This window comes from Macadamia integrifolia, chromosome 3 (assembly GCF_013358625.1).
Source record: "Macadamia integrifolia cultivar HAES 741 chromosome 3, SCU_Mint_v3, whole genome shotgun sequence".
Lineage (NCBI taxonomy): Eukaryota > Viridiplantae > Streptophyta > Magnoliopsida > Proteales > Proteaceae > Macadamia > Macadamia integrifolia.
This window is the reverse complement of record NC_056559.1, coordinates 8469623-8490526: the sequence shown is the minus strand read 5'-3', so window position 1 is coordinate 8490526 and position 20904 is coordinate 8469623. Positions and strand designations below refer to the sequence as shown.

The following is a 20904-nucleotide window of genomic DNA, read 5'->3' as shown; positions in this document are numbered from 1 at the left end:
ATAAGTGTATAACTTTTTATAAAGATATTAGTGTAATAATATATTTATAAAACAAGGATTATTAGTTTGGTTGTTTTCTAGAAAAAAATAATAAATATATATATATATATATATATTATAACTGAACTTGAAAAAATATTCACACAACCCAATAGTGTAATTTTACTCACATTTGTTTTTTATTGTTTATTCTTTCTTACTCCAAATACATGAGGCTCATGTAGATGATACATTTTTTAAGATAGCCATTGGTATGGCGTACAAATTCTTCAAATTCCTCCCCATATTGGCATCATGGTGAACCTTCTCTCAAAATAAATATAAAGGATAAATTTTTCTATCGAGCAACACACACACCACAAACAAGGAGCAAAAAATTACTGAGGTGCCTCTATGTCTAGGTGCAGAGGTTACCCCCAAAGAGAAAACACCAGACCTAAATACTAATGATGATTGAGCCATTGAGGATTGGATAATTAAGATTACGAACTTAATTGAATGTTTTAAATAGATTTCGAGGCAGAATCATTTTGGGCTTGGCTCGAACCAGATCGTCCTGTATTAACGGGATTGGATCCTAATTTTCGGAAGGTTTAATGACTAGGACTCTTCTACCCCTTGGACCGAACCAGTAAAAAATCGCCCCGTTTGTCACCCTTAGATAGTATAAGAGTGTAGGGTTTAAGGGTTCGTCTCTTTCTTTGTAAACTCGTCTGTGTTGATTGAGTCTGTTGACTGAAGCTTCGTTCGAAGGTCGCTTGCTGCTGCAAGCCATGAGATCATTTTAAGTGTCTCGTAGTTTCTAGTGTTTCAAGCTCAAGTGAAGCAATGAGGCATTTTCGAACAATTTCTGATACATCCTCATGTCTTTATAGACTCGCGCATCAACGATCTAGTTTTCATTCGCAGGTGATAAAACACCCTAAATTATCAGCACCCAATCGATCGAAGACTCTGTATATCGTATCTTCTTCATTTTCATATCTATCTCGAAGGCCTGATTCAGTTACTATTAACCATCGGTTATGGAATCATTCCAGATTTGCGTATGAATCTACTTCGACTTCAACGGGACAAGAATCGAAGGTCAACCCAACTGAGAGGGTTTCACTGATTGTAGATGAGATTTCTGGTCTTACTTTACTTGAGGTTGCAGATCTTACGGAGGTTGTGCGGCAGAAATTGGGTGTAAACGAAATGCCGATCATGACTATGATGATGCCGGGGATGGGATTTGCCGTTAAGGGTTCGGGGAAGGGTGGCGGTGCTGTGAAGGGGGAAGATAAGAAGGCGGAGAAGACTTCGTTTGATTTGAAGCTTGAGGGGTTTGATGCTGCTGCAAAGATTAAAATTATTAAGGAAGTCAGGACTTTTACCGATTTGGGTCTCAAGGAGGCGAAGGATTTGGTGGAAAAAGCTCCCACTCTGTTGAAGAAAGGGGTACCCAAAGAGGAGGCTGAGAAGATAATTGAGAAGATGAAAGAGGTTGGCGCCAAAGTTGTAATGGAATAAGGTAGCTTAGCTCTGTCTCTGTCTCTCTCTCTCTCTTGGTTCTTGTTTTAAGGGAAAGAAAATGAATGTTTGCGAGGTTATTGTGGGATATTTTTTCATTTATTTCTCTCTCCCAAGATTTAATAGTGAAAATTTTCAATTTGTTGAATAATTCAATCAGTTCGCATTGGCTCACTGATTTTGGGCTTTCGTCGAGTACAAACATGCATATTTCACAAGACCAATGATTTTGTTTCTCTAGATCTTGCTCCACTCTGGGGTTTGAAACTTTTGTAACTAGAAACGTTAGTGACAATTTGGATGAATGATCCTCGGTTTAGCATTTGCTTGGTTCATATTCGAGGAACTTTGCATTAATATGAAGACTTTACTTGAAATTATCACTTGAGAATGAATTTTTCTGCTGCGGGTTTAGGTTTTTAGTTGTCACTTCTGCACTGTTTGATATCTGAGCATCTTTTTTCTCTCTCAAAAGTTTTTCTTCTGCTATTCGTTGGCTACTTTATAAAATGTCCCTAGCAAATAGCACTATTAGATGTCTTGGCCATGTGAAGCTCAGTACATTGAATTATTCGGTGGACAAGGATGCGCGGCATGCACTTCATACAAATTTCTTAGCAACAAACTAGGTTTTCCTTGACAATATGGATCTTCTGGTTTGTTCCATATGGGATATAGAAGCTTGAACCTTTTAGACCTGGAGTGTGGACATCTAGTGCGAGAAAGTTGTTTGAGGTGGTGTGGCCATGTTCAACGGAGGCATTGGGATGCAGATTCAAATGGAAGGAGGTAAAAGAGTTAGGGGCAGGCCTAAAATGACCATAGGAGAAGTAGTGAGGAAAGACATGCAGAGTTTAGGTTTAGAATCTAGTATGATCTCAAATACAGCTGTTTGTAGGGAAAGGATTTATGTAGCAGACCCCATTTAGGTAGGATGTTATTGAGGTGTTGCTATGTTTCTCTTTACTTTTATTTATTTATTTATTTTTCCCTCTCATGGATCTATGTAGCCGATCCCATTTAGTTGGGAAAAGGCTGGGTTGTTGTTGTGGGCATCTAATGAAAGTAGATCTTGACACCTGATTTTCCTGAATTCAGGTGCTGACCAAAGTGATACCTAAGGACATTTGAATTGCAAGTGTCCTAACGGATATGCTGAGTCTTAAAAACATATCCTCATTTTGGCTTCTGTGAATTTTTCTAGTTTGACAGAAAGGTCAGATCCCATAATGACCAATTGAGACAGGCAGCATTTTCTGCCTGTAGAATGTCTCAGATACACTACACTACACTACACTACACTACTCATCCAAACAAACTCAAAAAGTTGCAAGGGGAAAGTTTTCTCTAGGCCCTACCTTATTAATCAAAACCAACAAATGTTTTACTGATGGACAGCCTTTATACAAAAGCAGAAGAGTTGAGGTCTGGAGGGTTATGGCTTCTGTGTTTGGTGTCCTGTAATGTTCACCCCCCTCCTCTCGAGGGCTTGGGAAATGTATGACCACAGCATTTGCTTTATTCTGGGATGTAAATTTATCCTTTGTTTTGTTTATTAACTATTTATTCTGCTTTTTCCATCCCCCTATCCAAGGATAAAAAATTCTAAAGCAAATCTGAACTCCTAGTATGCATCAAAGCAAAAAATATTAAAGCAAAAATATTCTTTAAATGCAACATCCTCTAATTTTGCGTGGAATTTTTCCTTATTATGTCACCAGGATCAGCTCATGTGGTAGATGGTGAAATATTGGCTATATGACATTCAGTTTCATTCTATTTCACATATAATTCTTCATCTTCATGGGACTGACTCTGGGGGGAGCTCAATGGTAGCTGCTGAATTCAGAACTGTGTAAAATACAGGAAGTTTTCATTTTGCTTTTAATTTTCCCATTTCTTTTTGATTGAAGAGGGTTCATTGATAATTTATGATTATATGGATGGAGAATGTTCCAACTGTCTCATCTATTTTTCTCAGCTTGTGAGGTGGAACAAACTTTGCTCTTGGTTGTGGCTACATTGATTCATGCAATGGAAGCTTTGAGCTTACGGGTGCTTCATGCATGAAACTACCTGCCTATTTCTTCATTTACCTCGATCTGCCCTTGATATTTCAATTTTTCTTGTAATTTCATCTTCTCCCTTTCCCTGTCCACCATAATTGAGATTTTTATGACCTTGATGAAGAATTTTTTCTTTAGCAATACTAATTATTAAGATTATACGGAGTTCTAAAATGATTAGTTTGCCCTGTGCATTAAATTTGTGTTTTCTCCGGGACAAAGGATGGGTCTATACTTTATACCTGTCATTGATTGCCTCAGAGCCAGCCAAGATCTCCGAACAGTTTGATGAACTACCTTTTAAAAAATAGAAAATAAAATTTCGATATGCAGTCTGAAATGGTGTTTGGTTTAGGTTTCTTTGAATGCACACTGGTTTACATGTTCCATACTGATTCAAACTAGCATTCAGTGTTTCCTGCGGAGATGTTCTGATCATTCTGTTTGCTTTCAGTGATTGGATTTGATAAGTTTACATATCCTTTGGAAATCTTCCTACCATAAAAATTGAAGCTGTTTTTAAACCAAGCCAATCATACATTATGCTATAAAGTCTTGGTTGAGCCAATGTTAGGCTGTGCCTAATGAATTGATGGAGAATCCTGAAGTGAGAAACTTCATTATCATTAGTTTTATACTTTATAGCATATGATGTCTAGTTAAGGCATGCAGGACGCAGCTACCGGATTTATGCCACAAGCATTTTATGATTAAAAAGACAATTAATTCTTTTGAGGAATATTGATGCATAGACCCACCCTATCCATTAAAAATTTAAAAGACAAGTCCAAGCACCCCAAGAGCTCAAGCATATGAAAAAACAGCTTGCCACTACTGCAGCCATCAAGCAACCATCTCTTTTATGGTTCACCTCTCCCCCACCCTCCATTTTACCCTTCTTGTGGGTTGATTGTACTGGAACTTTGTTACGTTTCTATAAAGTAGTCTTAAAAAAAAAAAAAACAGCTTATCAGACCCAGAATCCATGAAAGTGAGCTTACCAGAAGTTCAACTGTTAGTTTGTCCCATGTTCTTTGGTCTTTCCTTAATGCTTCCAACCAAGATTTATTTTGTTTCTTGTTGAGAAATTTTCTAAACAATTTATTCTCTTGTATGAAGTGCGTACTAATAGAAAATGGAGAAGGGTTTGTTGGCAGTCATGTGGCCCCTACACTAGTGCAGGCATACAACAGGAGGGGAAGCCGAGAGGGAACACGACGGGCTAGCATAGCATTTATTTTCCACGAATAAAAATGTTGGAAATAGGGTTTAAATTAATGGGTGATTAATGCATTACCAACAGCTTCATTAAAATGTGGATTTTTTTTTTGAACAATATTTTTTTTTTTTTAAAGTATATATATATATATATATATTAGATTTTGTTTGTTTTCCTTTTTGCAGTTTTACCTAGAAACGGGACCAAGTTTCTCTTCATTCTTCCCTCAGTCTATTTCTGCTCTTCAGGGTCACACATCTAATGGCAAGAAAGATAGGAAACTTTGTCACTGTGGGTGAAGAGAGATTTTCGTCAAACAAAAATGTTCAATAAATGAGAACCTGCAGTTTAGGAGTTTTTTTTTTTTTTGGGTGCAAAGGGCCCTCCCCATAAATTTCCATTACCTTCTTCAGTTTAGGGTAATCCCATACGACATTTTCCCTTCCCTCATTTCATAAAGAGATTAAAGTTCATAACATCACCAGAAACTGCTCTACGCACGTTGTTGGGCTTTAGATTGTACAATTTTTGAAGGGCAGCAGAAGCTACCCAAAAAACAAAGGCTAAAACGACTCCTAAAGGACCGATTAAAGACTCAAACCGACCGATGAATTATTAACAAGTCTAGATTTCGGCTTTGAGGACTGATTACTACATCAATAATATGGATTGAAGTATCGGTACTGTATCGGTGGTGCATCCTGAAATTTGGTTTGATACTGGACCGATACTTGGATATTTGGGCCTAACAAGTGCAAGACTAGTTAAGGCCCGGCTGACTGAAACTAACCGTTTGACATCAACACCTAGCCTTCCCACGTTTTGGGACGGGAAACATATGTCAGAACTCAACGAGCATTTGTACGTTATTGGGTCCCATCTGTTGCATTGGCGACACGTGTCGCATTTTAGGAGTTATCTAGGACGTTCTTTCCCAAAGGGCCGACCGACAGGCCAGGCAGCAGGTTAGCTTGTGCGCAGTTCTTCGTTCTTATTTTCATTTTACCCTTCTCCCTCATTCACCGAGAAACGAAAGCCAAAGAGGACATTTTTACAAGGACTGTCTCTCTCTTTCTCTCTCTAAAATCCTTGTTTATGCAGCTATGGTACTGTAGGTTGTGCGATGTAACAAGCGCACACTTCGACAATTTCTTCAACTATTGAAGAGTAGGAGTAGGGGTGTGCTGCCAGAGCCATTGCAAGTCTGCAACTGAAAGAGTGGAGGAACAGAGTTCGCAGATTTCACCGATCGTCGACTCTGTGAGTGACTAGTGCTACGTCCGCGTGAGTTGTCTTCTATCCTTCGCCTCTTCTTCGTCTTTTTCCCTTTCTTTTATCAAAATTTAAGAAGCGTTTGTAGTCTTTCTTGGCTTAATGCATCTGGAGGGTTATAGAGTTAATCCCTCACTTATGCCTTCTTCCATTTTCCCGTTAACCCTTTTAATTGAAACTTTATTTTCTGGAAGTTTTACTCTGCAACTTTTATAGGGCTTGGCATGCTTTCTGTAGCCCCTCTCGACTCCTTCTACACCATGTCTCAAGGTTTTTTTTTTTTTGGGTAGCGAGAAATGAAATTACATATTGGAATTATGAATTTCTCGATAATGCCAGTTCATGGAAGTTGTAATTAGATTGTTATTATTATTATTATTATTTTTGGGGGGTGGGGGGGAGGTTGGTGGTGCGGGAAGGACTACTCGGAGTGGACTGGTGGTGTTAAATTTGTTTTATTATTTTATCTTAAGTCTGAATGTTAAATTTCTTTTATTGAATTTCTGATTTTTTTCAGTGATATAATGGGCGAGAAGAGAAGTTGGTCCAATTCCATGGCAATTAGAGAGTCACGGCTACTGGATCGGACTTCTAAGGCTCCCTACCCTGTTATTGGGACCTTCAAGCAGTACAGTCCTGGTATGGATTCTGCTCCTGATACATATTTTCCTTGTCTCTAAATTTTTATGTTAATGGATATGCTACATTGGCAGAAGGATCGATTTTATTTACCTGTATCAATGTTTGAATGAATTTATGGACGCTCTAACGGTTGCTTTTTTTCTTGAAATTAGAATCATACTCCAGAAGCCATAAAAGAATGAAAATATCCAGTGACAGAAAAGATTCTGGCAGCATGTCCTGGATGGCAAGATTGCGTTCTAAAACCAAATCGAAGGATGGAAGCACTTCACAAATTGTAGACTTTTCTGATCCATTTGCTTTGCCCAATTGGTTGGAAGGTTTGGACCGTGGAAAATATGGAAGTGTTACCAAAGATATTGAGGATCTTCTTGCTCGAAATATGCAAGTCTTAAATCCTCTATTTGCAAGACATCCCGTTCTACAAAGAACTGGTTTAGATACTTTTGCTTCTCTCAAGGGCCAACCTAGAGAGGTTTGTGAGTCGTTGAATCAGCAACCCCATCACTTTGCCTCTCATAATATTATTGATCTGGATGATGACCGCATAGAAAATGATGTTCCAGCATATGAAAATTCAAAACCATTGCATCAACATGGTGGTGAAAGTGCCGTGTTTTTACCTGGTGGTTCCAGTTCCATAGGTCCCAAGCTAACCAATCTACCTAAGGACTTGCAGAGTCAATCTGATCTGCCAATTGTAATTCTTGATTCAGATGAAGAAGATGGAGATAGTATCAGCACCAGACATGCTTCTGGCTCAAAACTTGTTGCTTCTAATTTTGGAATTCCAATTGGATCTGAAAATAATGGTCTTTGTAATCCAAAAAATGGAGTAGCTGTTAAGGCCAATACCGGCTTCTTTTTGCATGAGCTTCAGTATCAACTGGGAAATAATGAGCTGCTGACTGAAAAACTAGATCAAAGCAATGCCATTGAAGCAAATAGGAGGCCATCATATCAGTATCAGGAAGTTGTCTTGAGGAAGGCAGTTGAAGAAAATCCAATCAGGGATCTATGTGTAAGTTTTTTCGGAATTTTTTGTTCTGGTGTTGCATGTATATGTACAACTCATTGTGTAGGTGGAAAAGGATTCAATCACATGCAGTTAGTTGAGGAGTGACAAATACAGTCAATGGCATGCTCAGAAGTCAGAACCATATTAAGCTGGCTAGCCAATTGTCTCATAAAAGGATGCTGAGTATTAATACCTTAACTGATTTGATTTGGAAAAGACTCATATTTCTCTGTGTAGATTGTTATATGCCTAGTAAAAATGAGTTTACAATCAGTGTGCGTGACATTGTGAAGAGAAATGGGAATTTTCTGCCATAGCTATTTTATTTTTCTAATTTTTCATAACTTTATCCTGTTTCTTTCATTTTGATGAATTTTAAGCTCTCTCACAATGGCTTGCTTCTGCCTATATACACAAAAGTTGAAAAGATAATAATTTAAACAGGACAGTGAGCCTTTGGTAAGAGCACCCCGTGTCCCTTTTTTGGTTAATTGCTTCTGTTGGAGCAATGGTTTTTTTTTCTTCTGTAGAACTCCCTTCTTCGATAATGGTTCAAACTGCAGAACATACTTAAAAGGTAGGGCATTTCCCATTTTCGTAGAAACTTCCATACCAGAAAGGATAGAATGTCCATTTATAGCCCCTCTAGGATGTAAAATATATTGGTTTAGCAGTTTGTTGTGCTATGTGGTCTTCTTTCAAGACCCGATGCTCCATTTTTGTTGCTTCAGCCTATGTTTTGGAGCATACTTCAAGCTCTAGGCTTGTAGCCTTTTTAGTCAGGGAATGAATCCGCTTCATCTGCCAATGTGGCTTTGGATGCCTTCACTTGACCTTAAGCAACCATATAGCGCTATACATGAAATGCTTTAGAGATTGAATCAAATCAATCTTGAAACCATTGCTTTCAATTGGTTGGTTCGATCAGGACCAACAACCACCCATCTTCAGTTTTCTCCAGTTTTGGTTTTACAGACTGAAAATTTTTCTAAATATAAAATTTATTCCCCATACGTGGCAGAGAAAATTTTGAGTTACCGAATAGTTAGTGCAGGATTATTTTAAACTTCTGCTTTTAAGTCTACCTGATCTTTTCGGAAAGTTCCTCCTTTCCCCCTGATCTTTGAAAATTCTGTGTCAAGCTTAAATTTCGCATTCCTGTTTTCTCTTGGAGTCTATACCAAAGTAATGGTTGACATAGCTAAGAGATCCTACAAAGAGAAATAGTCTTTTATTGACAGGTTCAAAAGTTATTTGAAATAGCCAAGAGATCCTAAGAGGAGAAATGATCTTTTACAGTTTTGCTGACAAAACCCAAATTTGTTGCTTGTTTTCTCCAACTTATTTTTCTAAATTGAAAAAAGATGAGTGTGATCACTACCTAGTCTTCTTTGAAATTTTGGACATTATTATTTTAGTTAATTTCACATCAGCTCCATTTCTGTCTAATTCCTGTATATGTACGGTAATTTGTCTCAATATTGTGAAAAACAGGCATAGTCAGACCATTTTACGTGGGAGTGATTACCTTCTTCATTTGATGTTCACTATTTTGTCGCAAGCCAGATACAAACTGTTAAATTTAAACATGATTGTTTTATATTATTTTTTTTTTTCGGCTAAGTTAAGAAAAAAAAATGGCAGTTTCAAGTTGATTTGGATGTTTATCATCATTTCCAGGTGAGAGAATTTGGAGAGGCAAACATTCCAAACGGAGAAAGGTCTGGTGGTAACAAAGTTTATAGAAAAGAAAAAGGTGTACATATTGGCATTCAAGATGATACAATGATTGAGAAAAGCAAAGTTTCTAGAAAAGAACAAGGTGTATATATTGGTGTTCAGGATGATACAATGACTGAGAAAAGCAATCATCAAAATAACGAAGATGATGGTCTTGGGGATATCTGGAGGGAAATGACATTTGCATTGGAATGTTCCAAGGTACTTCTTGGAATACCATTAATCCCACTATTACAAAGTGAAAGTTTATGGTTGGTTGCTTCTCATTTTCCTCATTATGGTTAATTGTATTGACTTCTGTTTGTTCTTCAGCCCAATGATGGATGCTCTGAAGTTTGAATTTTGTCTAAAACTGGCATTTGGATAATAAAAAAATTGTATTTGCACTATGTGTTTTTTCATAGTAGGCTAAAAGAATGGTTTCTATGTTTGTAGATGTGCCCATGCTTATTCATACACAAGTTGCAATGCTTTATTGCATTGTCTCCAACATGATTGACCTATTGTGGAACTATACCTTTATTGCATTATCTCCAACATGATTGACCTATTCTGGTACTTCCTAAAGGTATAGTTCGATCATTTTATTGGAATGTGCATGCAAAACACATGTGATCACATGAAGTGCTAGGTCCTTGTCTCATTAAACAAAGGAAACGCCACTCATTTTTGTCCTTGACAATCTGCTCTCATCCTTAATTATCTAATGATGCAGGCCCAGTCCAAAATTTGGTCCTATTTTAATTTCTTTGGGCGATTGGATTTTAATTCCTAGGGTTTTAATTGTACTCGACTCAAATCAGGTTTATCCCAATTAAATGGGGTTGGCTACATGAAACTTTTTTCTCTATTCAGATCATAGTTCAAGATCTTGGTGAGATCTCGCAAACATCTCGTTTTTTTCAAAAAGGCGAGACGAGATGCATGGCGAGATACAAATTGTACAAAAACTTGATCGAGAAGATCTCGCCAAATCTCGCCTCTCTCTACTTTTTTGAAGAAAAAACACTAAGGAGAAAGAATTTTGATGTTTTTGCTTGAGGATCTCCATTCCTACACTCATTGAAGCCTAAAGAGTAGAGAATATCTCCTCATCCACATTTGGAGTTACTTTTCTTATATATGATGTCTTTTAAATTCTTATGATTATGTTGTGTCATGTGTTGATTGTGGAATGTGGATTGTGGAATAGAGCATACTAGCCTAAGGTCCGAAGAGTCGGAGACTATTTACATAGGGTACGAAGTCAAAGTACAATTTTGGCTTTGATTTTTAAAAAGTTGATGCTTCCATTGTGTTTAGAAGGCCTAAAATAGGATAAATACCAACTTTCAGGGGCTACAAAGACCATATAGCCACTGAGACCAACCACCATGTCGACTGGAAAAAAGACATGATCTCGGTGAGATTTCGGCGAGAACTAGCGAGATCTCTATTTTTTGGATTAGCGAGATGGGAGGCGAGAGCGAGATCTTAGACCTTGAATTTCAGATTTATTCAAAGCCGTACTTGTTACTAGTCCTAAGCTACGCATGTCTTTCCTCACCACTTCTCCTAGAGTCTTTTTAGGCATATCCTTGGCTCTTTGCCTCCTTTTGCTCCTTCAAGCTGAATCAAATCACCAATGTTTTATGTTGTCAGTCCCAAGCCTAGATAAAGGAAGAGGGTTGGTGTGTTAGGTTGACAACCGGCATAGTAAAAACTTTAGCCAATCCCATTTGCATGGATCCTAGAACTTTATATTTTTGGGTTTCAATTGTATTGAGCTGAATTTGAGGCCTAAAAATGGGAGTATGTAAAGGGATGCACAAAAATAGATATCTAATTTCTAGTGGGGCCTATTAGGTAATGTAGTTGGCTATAGTTTAGTCATTAAATAGTCCTATTTTGGTTAGTTGTGTGAAGGCTTCAACAAATTTAATTAGGTGGTTTGTATTAGTAGTGAGGCCCATTTATTAGTTAGGAAGTTGTTAACTCGTGAAAGGTCATATTGCAACAAAAGTTTTCATTTCGGCTCCGTTTGGTTGCAAGGAGAATTAAAGGGAAGGGAAGTGAAATTTTCATACTTAAAAAAGAAACATTTGTAATCATTACCCTATGTGACTATATCATTAACTTCAAATCATTCCATATTTGGTTATAAAGTTTCACTTTACTTCGAATACAAAACCTCTTGCTATAATCTGTAAAATAAAAATTACATGTAAAATGTATCATTACTAAATATGGTTAAAAAATTAAGTAATTTATACAATCACATTAGATCACTCATTCCATATTTGGTTATAAAATTTCGCTTTACTTTGAATCCAAAACCTTTTGTTATAATATGTAAAATAAAAGTTACATGTAAAATGCATCATTACTAAATATGGTTAAAAAATTAAGTAGTTTATACAATCACATTGGGTCACATGGGGTAATGATTACAAAAATTTCTTTTTTAAGTATGAAAATTTCAATTCGCTTTCTTTTAAATTCCTCTTGCTACCAAACATAGCCTTCATGATTTCATTCTTCCTCGCACGTTTTAAGACAATGAAATGCGGTTAAAGCTTCATATTTTGAATTTGTTCGAGTTGAAGACAAGGTGATGTAGATAAGTCACTTAATGGGCTTATTTTATTGTAAATAAGCCTTGATTTGGGTTATGTGCGTGTTGGACCTTTGATCCCACGGGTTTTCTTTATAATGGGTCACTTTAATGGGCCTAAAATATGGGTAGAAAGTAGGAAAACGGGATTTAATTCATTAGTTTAGTTAGAGTCCTGTTTTGAGTCTATTTCCTTTATTATTTCAGTTTGAGTCAGTTTAGGTTTCCCTATTAGTGAATGACTAGTTAGTTACTTACTCTCCATGTTGGAGTTCTAGTCCTACTCCATGTTGGAGATCTAGTCTTGTCCTATTTGGAGTCCAACTCCTATTATTTAAGGTCTAATCCTACTTGGAGTTTAACTTCTAGTTAGGTTATGACTGCTAGTCTGCCCTTTTTATATAGAGGAGCTAATGTACTCTAATTAGATAGATTTGAAAAATGATGAATTGAGTTTGAATGTTTGAGAGCCTGAGGGCTGTGTGATTATCTTTCCTCTCCCCCCTTTTCTTTATGCGATCTCTCTCTTCTCCTCTATTGTGAATTTGATGAAGGAGCTACTGTTAAGGGTTGTTTAAAAGGCACGATAGGATTGCTTAATCCTCTTCTTGAAGCTGTTCAAATCACCCAGTTGCTATACTTGCAGAAATCTTCAGATTCTCTCTCCTAGGTCTAAAAATCAAGAAGGTAAATATCTCATTATCCGTTAAAAGTCTCTCAAATTTTTAGGGTTTTGTACCCTCCCTAGGGCCTACCTACACCTAAGAGTGCAGCTCAATTGGAGTCCTACAGACCTGGCCGCACCTGTCTCTCTCCAGCTCTATAGCAGGTCTTTCTCTCTCCTATCGGATTGGGTTTTGGGTTGGTTTTACTCCTATATTGGTATTGTATCCTTGGGGGTTTATTTGAGAGTCTTATTTTTTGTTTCCTTGTCTTATTTGTCTTGTTTGGGGTTATAAATTGTGGGGGTTAGATTTTTGTAATCTACTCCTACATTAAGTGGTATCAAAGTCGAAGGATCCCTTGCTTTACTGAAACGCAACTCCATTCACCTCCCATCAATTTGGTATCAATTTGGCCGATGGATCTAGACCTTCTATTGGAGTATCCGTCAACAAATGCAATTGATACGAGTGAAGCTTGATGAACTCAAAACCCAAGTACACTCTACCATCAACTATGTGATCTCAGCCGTTGAACAACAAGTAGACGAACCGGAAGATGAATCACCAGTGGTAGAAGATGAGATGATTCTATTGGAAGTTGAAGATCAACTTGGGGAAAAAATTGAATTAGTTGATTTCTTCAGTAAACCGATCGATTTTATTTTTTCGAGTCACTACTTCACCTATGAACTTCGCATCGTGAATTTCATAACATTCAATCATGGTTTTGATGGTGACTTCATACAGACAAAGATGGATATTGATCAATTAATGTTGATTCTCTTGTTTTACAAAACTTGTGGACGAGTTTTTTTCAACATCGGAGGAATTGATGTAGATAAGTCACTTAATGGGCTTATTTTATTGTAAATAAGCCTTGGTTTGGGTTATGTGTGTGTTGGACTTTTGATCCCACGGGTTTTCTTTGTAATGGGTCACTTTAATGGGCCTAAAATATGGGTAGAAAGTAGGAAAACGTGATTTAATTCATTAGTTTAGTTAGAGTCCTGTTTTGAGTCTATTTCCTTTATTATTTCAGTTTGAATCAGTTTAGGTTTCCCTATTAGTGAATGACTATTTAGTTATTTACTCCATGTTGGAGTTCGAGTCCTATTCCATGTTGGAGATCTAGTCTTGTTCTATTTGGAGTCCAACTCCTATTATTTAAGGTCTAATCCTACTTGGAGTCTTTCTAGTTAGGTTATGACTGCTAGTCTGCCTCTTTATATAGAGGAGCTAATGTACTCTAATTAGACAGATTTGAAAAAAGATGAATTGAATTTGAATGTTTGAGAGCCTGAGGGCCTTGTAATTCTTCTTCCTCTCCCCCCTTTTCTTTATGCGATCTCTCTCTTCTCCTCTATTGTGAATTTGATGAAGGAGCTACTGTTAAAGGTTGTTTAGAAGGCACGATAGGATTACTTAATCCTCTTCTTGAAGCTGTTCAAATCACCCAGTTGCTATACCTGCAGAAATCTTTAGATTCTCTCTCCTAGGTCTGAAAATCAAGAAGGTAAATATCTCATTAACCGTCCATTAAAAGTCTCTCAAGTTTTTAGGTTTTTGTACCCTTCCTAGGGCATCCCTACACCTAAGAGTGCAGCATAATTGGAGTCCTATAGACCTGGCCGCACCTCTCTCTCTCCAGCTCTATAGCAGGTCTTTCTCTCTCCTATCGGGGTGAGTTTTGGGTTGGTTTTACTCCTATATTGGTATTGTATCCTTGGGGGTTTATTTGAAGGTCTTATTTATTTGTTTTCTAGTACTTTTTGTCTTGTTTGGGGTTATAAATTGTGGGGGTTAGTTTGTTGTAATCTACTCCTACATTACAAGGAGCTGCGAGCATCACTACAAATGTTGTAATTTCTGTCCTCCTTCAAAACTCAAGGACAAGGTCTATTCGTCTTGAATTAGGGGGAATAATATGTAGATCCAAAAGTTGGTCTTATTTTGATATCTATGGGGTATGATATTTTAATTCCTTGGGTTTTAATTGCAATGGGCTAAATTATAAGGCCTAAAATTGGGGGTCTCAAGGGATGCACGAAAAATATATTGAATTAGTAGTAGGATCCATGTGGTAATGTAGTTGGCTTTAGTTGAGTCATTAAATAGTTCTATTTTGGTTAGTGATGTGTGGTCCAAGTTATCTTGAAATTATCTACATATCTAGAAGATTCAGGTTTCAGCAATTCTAATTAGTTAAGTATTTAAAGTCCTTGCTAGTTAAATTGGTCCCTTGGTGTATGCTTTTCACTAATGACATAGTTCTAGTAGATGAGACCAAAGTAGGGATTAATATTAAGTTGGAGATATGGAGATCTACCCTAGAAGCAAGAGGTTTTAAGATTAGTAGATCGAAGACGAAGCATATGATGTGTAACTTTAGTCAATCTATGATGGATAATGACATGGTGAAAATTGAGGAGAGAGATTATACAAAGTGACTTTTTTAGATATTTGGGGTTAAATATAAATAGAGATGGTGATATAGAGGATGATGTTTCTCAGAGAATTAAAGTAGGATGGATGAAGTGGAGAGGGGTGTTCGGAGTGTTATGTGACCTGTGTATCCCTTTAAAGCTTAAAGGAAAATTTTATAGTATTGTTCTATGTCCAGCTAGAATGTAGGGGGCGTAATGTTGGACAGTTAAGAAGTGCCATATACAGAAGTTGTGTAGCGGAGATAAGGATGTTAAGATGGATGTTTGGCAAAAATAGGAAAGATAAAGTAAGGAATAAGCATATTAGAGCTGACTTGGGAGTCGCCCCAATCAACAACAAGCTCCGTGAAAGTCATTTGAGGTGGTTTGGCCATGTTCAACGGAGGCTTGAAGACGCCTCAGTAAGGAAGAGTGATTTCATTCAATTTCAAGTAGTTAAAAGAGCTAGGATAGGCGTAAAATAACCATAGACAAAGGGGTGAGGAATGACATGCTTAGTCTCGGCCTTGTCCCAAGTATGACCTTGGATAGAGCCTATGGGAGGGCTAGGATTTATTTTTCCGACCCCATTTAGCTGATATTCTCCTGCCTTGTTGGGCTGGCCTCTATCTTCTTACTCTCACCGGTATACTCTCATCTTTTCGCCTCCCCTCTCCCCTCTCCCCTCTCCCCTCTCCCCTATTCTCTGTTTGACCCCTTTTTCTCTATTGTGTTTTGTATGGAACCATGTAGCTGACCCCATTAAGTTGGGATAAGGGTGAGTTTGTTGTTGTTAGTGAAGTTGGTCTAAGTTGTCTTTACTACCTCGGGTTTTAGATTTAGGAGACCTTCTTTTCTTATTATATGTAACTAATCCCCATGATAGTGGTTAATGGAATAGAATACAAAATTTGGATTTGAATTGTGTAGCCAAGAATGCTTCATCATTTCCCTCTCCTATCCCCTATCTCTCTTTTCTCTCTTCCTTTTTTTCAGTAACTGTTCGTGGGTACTGTTCACAGTCCCTTAACAGCCTCTATCTCTCCTATTTTTTCTTTCCCTATGCTATTTATTGAGACCAGCAAATGAGCAAGCCTTTTTCAACCCTGGTTTATCGAGAGCATAGTTCAGAATAGGTTGGCATAGTGCATCCCTAATCTAGTTGTGGATTCTCTCCATTGACAATAGGTAAAAGCTATCCCCTCCCCTCCCCTCCCCTCAAAACACACACACACAATATGTAATGCAATGGTAAGAATACAACTGACAAATATGTAAAAATAATGGTTAAAGTTAAACCATTCCATTTCACTGGTTTGACTGTGACACCAAAGTTAGAGTTCCTTCAAAAATGGGTTTGACAGCTATTCCACTGGTTCAAGGACAATGTGTCAGGTAAACTGGTTCAACTGGCCAGGCCGCTTCTCAAAACGCTGATTTCCTCCATCTCAACTGTGTCTCCTAATCCATTCAGTCACTCACTCATCCCAACTATTTTCTGTTTGTCACTCTCAGACTCGATGACTGGATAGTGGATATATCAAATCTGCACTGTGGTTAAGCACGAAGTTCATTTTGAGTGGCTTATTTTTGGTTTACTAAAACCTATGGTTATAACCAATCAGATTGATAATTTTATGCAACTAATGTCACAAGTCTTGTTCATGTATCCTTGGCAAAATTGTAAAAATGCTACAGGCATACATCTTTAAACAAAATAGGCATCTCTTTTTCAAAGATCTGGGGTACGATTGTAAGATCTTTGTTTCTTGTTTTGAACTGTGGAAGTGAAGCTGCAGCTCTTTTGCCAGTGTCTATGTGCTTTTGATGCAAATATATAATGAATGCACTGCTCATGGATTTTGTTGGGTCTATCAATATGTGGTTTTTCTTTATTTTTTTGTGTTTTCTTTGGATACCTTTGAGGATCGTTTAGTTCCTGTACAAGTACCTATAAGATAGTCTAGTGATTCATGTTATATATTTTGTCAGGATGCTACTCCTGAAAGTTCAGCGTTTGAACACAGCAAAGGAGGAGAGGGTGAAGAATGCAATCATTCTTTTGTTCTCAAGGATGATCTGGGATATGTCTGCCGGGTTTGTGGCATTATAGAAAGGGGAATTGAAACGATATTTGACTTCCAGTGGATAAAGGTATGGTCAAAAGCTACTGAGACATCTAGCTCTGTTTTGAATACAAATGGTATAAGGATCTGCCATCTTTCATGATTAGTCGTTCTTTTTTCTCCTTCTATCAGTTGATTCGGTACAGTTTATTTCTGCAGAAGAGGCTTGTCCTTGTCTCTCTTTTATGAGTCTGATTGATTAGTTGATAGTATTACTGGAATTCATTTTTAGGGAAAGCAGAACGTAAATGAGCCCCACATGCTTCCCCTATCATAGAACAACTCATGTCCATTTTTCCGTATGGGTATTTATCTCTATTGGGGAAGTGGTTTCTGTGGGGGGAGTGTGGCCCCAGTGGGGGCAAAATGACTGCCCTGCCCCCTATTAAATGTAAAATGACACCTCTGTTGATGCTTCCTCGTGTGCTGCCATTGGCTCTCATGCACATGCAAGAGCCACACTCCCCCGTAGGAAACACTTCCCATCACTATGATACATTTTGGAATCTCTGTTGCTACCTGAGATCGTTTTGGCATCATGACCACCAAATTGCAGAAGTTAATAGGTTTTTATTTTATTTTATTTTATTTCATTTATTTTTTTTTTGGGGGGGGGGGTTGGTGTGGAGTAGACGTGTTAATATCTGAAGCCTTAAACTCCATTTGCCACGAAAAGCCAATTGCAATTGCGTTACAAATATTGACATATCTGGTACCAAACTTCTTGACACTTTCATCTGATTCATGTGGCTAAAATTAGTCATATGACAACTTGTTTCCTAATGGGGGAAATACTGGACTTATGCACAAACATTTAGGTGTTGCTGGTGTTAAATGTGAAAAGCTATATTTGGATTTCCATTACATGATCTTGATGGGATAGAAGTAGCAATGCAACCTCGTATATTTACGAAAATACCTGATAGATTCTCATGGGATCCCCGCAATTGTAATTATTGCTATTTTTTCTGATAGGTTTGATATGCTTTTCCTCCCATTGCCTGTGTTTCCTCTCTCTACCTGAAATTTTTGTCATCACCAATAAATAACACAAAACAGTGAGGATTAAGAAGTACAGAAGAGAGAAATAAGCACCGTAAATCACAGAGGAAAAGTCTACTCTGGAAACTGAAGCGTGTGATCTGTGACTTTCTAGTTCAACCTGCCCAAACCTTCCTGACTTCTTGCACCTATTTTGAACTACCGATGAGTTCCGTCACCATAATTTTTCCATTGATTGGGAGAACGATATTGCAAATCTCCTTTTTAGTACCAATTACTTCCCATGGATGGTGGCTCTAGGTAGAAAACTCAGTTGATGGTAACAGCACGAAAGGAACTTACTGTGAAAACTTTTCTTTAAAGTTTGGTTATTAGAGCAAGTGCAATCCTTATTTTGAAGCTTTGCACACAACTTCTTAACCTCTAGGAAATGGCAGACACCCAAAACAGATCCTCACTGTAGTCTTTTTAAAGATGAATTCTGCTTCAGTTGTAGTAAAGAGTTGTGCTTTTACTTTTTTTGTGTAGATTAGAAAATTGTTGTGGGGAGTTATTTTTAAAAACATGTTGTAGGTGATGTTGATTAATGGTTTTGTTTATGCTCTTAAAATCTCTCTAGTTAGCTGACTCTCTACTTTGACATCAATAATATTTTGTTTGACTTGCAATCTTGGCTTGAGATTGTTATATTGCACTGCTGTTTGCCATTTTGTTCCTACATTGTGTTCTTATGTTATGGAATGTGATTTGAGTCAAGGTGGTTGAATATGTATAAATTGTTCCTGAATTTGAATGATCCAGGGCACAAAGACTACAAGAACTTACATACCTGAATCTCAGAGTTCCAAGGACAGACAACAAACCGAGATTTCCCTTTCTGGACTTGAAGGATCTCAGGAAGATCTGACTGTGGCCGAAATATCTGTGCATCCAAGGCATAGGCAGCAAATGAAACCCCATCAAATTGAGGGTTTCAATTTCTTGCAAAGGAATTTAGTAACGGACAAACCAGGAGGTTGCATTCTTGCACATGCTCCTGGATCTGGGAAGACTTTTATGATAATAAGTTTTATGCAAAGTTTCCTGGCCAAGTATCCTCAAGCCAGACCTCTGGTGGTTCTACCCAAAGGTATTCTGGCTACATGGAGGAAAGAATTTCAAAGGTGGCAAGTGGAGGACATACCTTTGTATGACTTTTATTCTTCAAAAGCAGATAATAGACATCAGCAGTTGGAAGTTTTGAAATTATGGGTAGATCAGAAGGGTATCTTATTTCTGGGTTACAAGCAGTTTGCAAACATTGTTTGTGGTAGTGCGACAAGCAAAACTGCAGCTGCTTGTCATGACATATTGCTGAAGGTTCCTACGATTCTTATATTGGATGAAGGTCATACACCGAGGAATGAAAACACTGATGTGTTACACTCACTTGCCAAGGTGCAAACACCAAGAAAAGTGGTTCTTTCAGGCACCTTATTTCAAAATCATGTGAAGGAGGTCTTCAATATTTTAAACCTTGTTCGCCCTAAGTTCTTAAAGTTGGAATCTTCTCGTCCCATTGTAAAGCGTGTTCTGAGTAGGGTTCACATATCAGGTGGAAGGAAGTTCTTTAAAAATGGTGTGGAATCAGGATTTTTCGAGTTAGTTGAAGCCACTTTACAAAACGATGAAGATTTCAAAAGGAAGGTAACAGTCATACAAGATCTCCGTGAAATGACAAATAATGTTCTTCATTATTACAAGGGAGATTTCTTGGAGGAATTGCCAGGTCTTGTTGACTTCACTGTACTTTTAAATCTGACAAGTAAACAGAAGAATGTAGTAGAAAAATTGAAGAATATGGAAAAATTTAAGAGAAGTTCTGTGGGGAGTGCTGTTTATATGCACCCACGGCTGAAAGAGTTCTCTGAGTCTGCAACAGCTGGAGACAGGATTGGCAACATCAGTGATGAGAAGATTGATGACTTGTTAGGGAAAATAGATTTGAAAGATGGGGTCAAGACCAGATTTTTCCTTAATCTTTTGGGCTTGTGCGAATCTGCTGGTGAAAAGCTGCTTGTTTTCAGTCAGTATCTCCTTCCACTGAAATTCTTGGAAAGATTGATAGTGAAGATGAAGGGTTGGAGCCCTGGCAAGGAAATGTTTATGATCTCTGGTGACACTAATCCTGAACAAAGGGAGTGGTCCATGGACCGTTTTAACAGTTCCCCTGATGCCAAGGTTTTCTTTGGTTCAATCAAGGCATGCGGTGAGGGGATCTCCCTTGTTGGGGCATCTCGTTTACTGATTTTGGATGTTCACCTAAACCCATCGGTCACCCGGCAAGCTATTGGCCGTGCATTCCGACCAGGCCAAGAGAGGAAGGTTTATACATACAGATTGGTTGCTGCTGACTCTCCTGAGGAGGAAGGTCATCTTACCTGCTTTAGGAAAGAATTAATTGCAAAGATGTGGTTTGAATGGAGTGAATGCTGTGGTGATCGAGACTTTGAAATGGAGTCTATTGACACAAGAGAATGCAGCGATTTGTTCCTTGAAAGCCCTTTGTTGGGTGGAGATGTGAAGGCTCTATATAAACGGTAGTAATACTTCTCTCTCTCTTTTTTCTTTTTCTTTTTTTTTTTTC

The 20904-nt window shown here is 37.8% G+C and overlaps 2 protein-coding genes across 4 annotated transcripts in view; both read left to right on the top strand.

The window, feature by feature from the left end:
- The first annotated feature begins 695 nt into the window (after positions 1-695).
- LOC122072826 (50S ribosomal protein L7/L12) lies at positions 696-4016 on the top strand. 2 transcript variants are annotated; one of them, XM_042637244.1, is made up of 2 exons: positions 696-1513; positions 3794-4016. In XM_042637244.1, the coding sequence occupies exon 1, from the start codon at positions 829-831 to the stop codon at positions 1510-1512; it is 684 nt and encodes a 227-aa protein (XP_042493178.1). In that variant the 5' UTR covers positions 696-828; the 3' UTR covers position 1513; positions 3794-4016. The 2 variants fall into 2 exon arrangements, with proteins under 2 accessions (XP_042493178.1, XP_042493177.1); XM_042637243.1 differs by lacking the exon at positions 3794-4016 and adding an exon at positions 3234-3737 and having other exon boundaries at positions 697-1513.
- A 1736-nt stretch (positions 4017-5752) lies between these two features.
- Positions 5753-20904, top strand: part of LOC122074038 (protein CHROMATIN REMODELING 35-like) — a 15783-nt gene continuing 631 nt past the window's right edge. The window contains exons 1-6 of one of the 2 annotated variants that reach the window (XM_042638827.1): positions 5753-6057; positions 6587-6708; positions 6864-7732; positions 9410-9670; positions 17143-17304; positions 19080-20857. In XM_042638827.1, coding sequence (XP_042494761.1) covers positions 6594-6708; positions 6864-7732; positions 9410-9670; positions 17143-17304; positions 19080-20857 — 3185 coding nt within the window. In that variant the 5' untranslated portion in view covers positions 5753-6057; positions 6587-6593. Of the gene's footprint in view, positions 6082-6586; positions 6709-6863; positions 7733-9409; positions 9671-17142; positions 17305-19079; positions 20858-20904 lie in introns of both variants that reach the window. The other variant, XM_042638826.1, reaches the window with a different exon arrangement.

Excerpts from the sequence above, each read along its gene's own strand:
- LOC122072826 (XM_042637244.1), top strand. The coding sequence starts at position 829 with ATGAGGCATTTTCGAACAATTTCTGATACATCCTCATGTCTTTATAGA.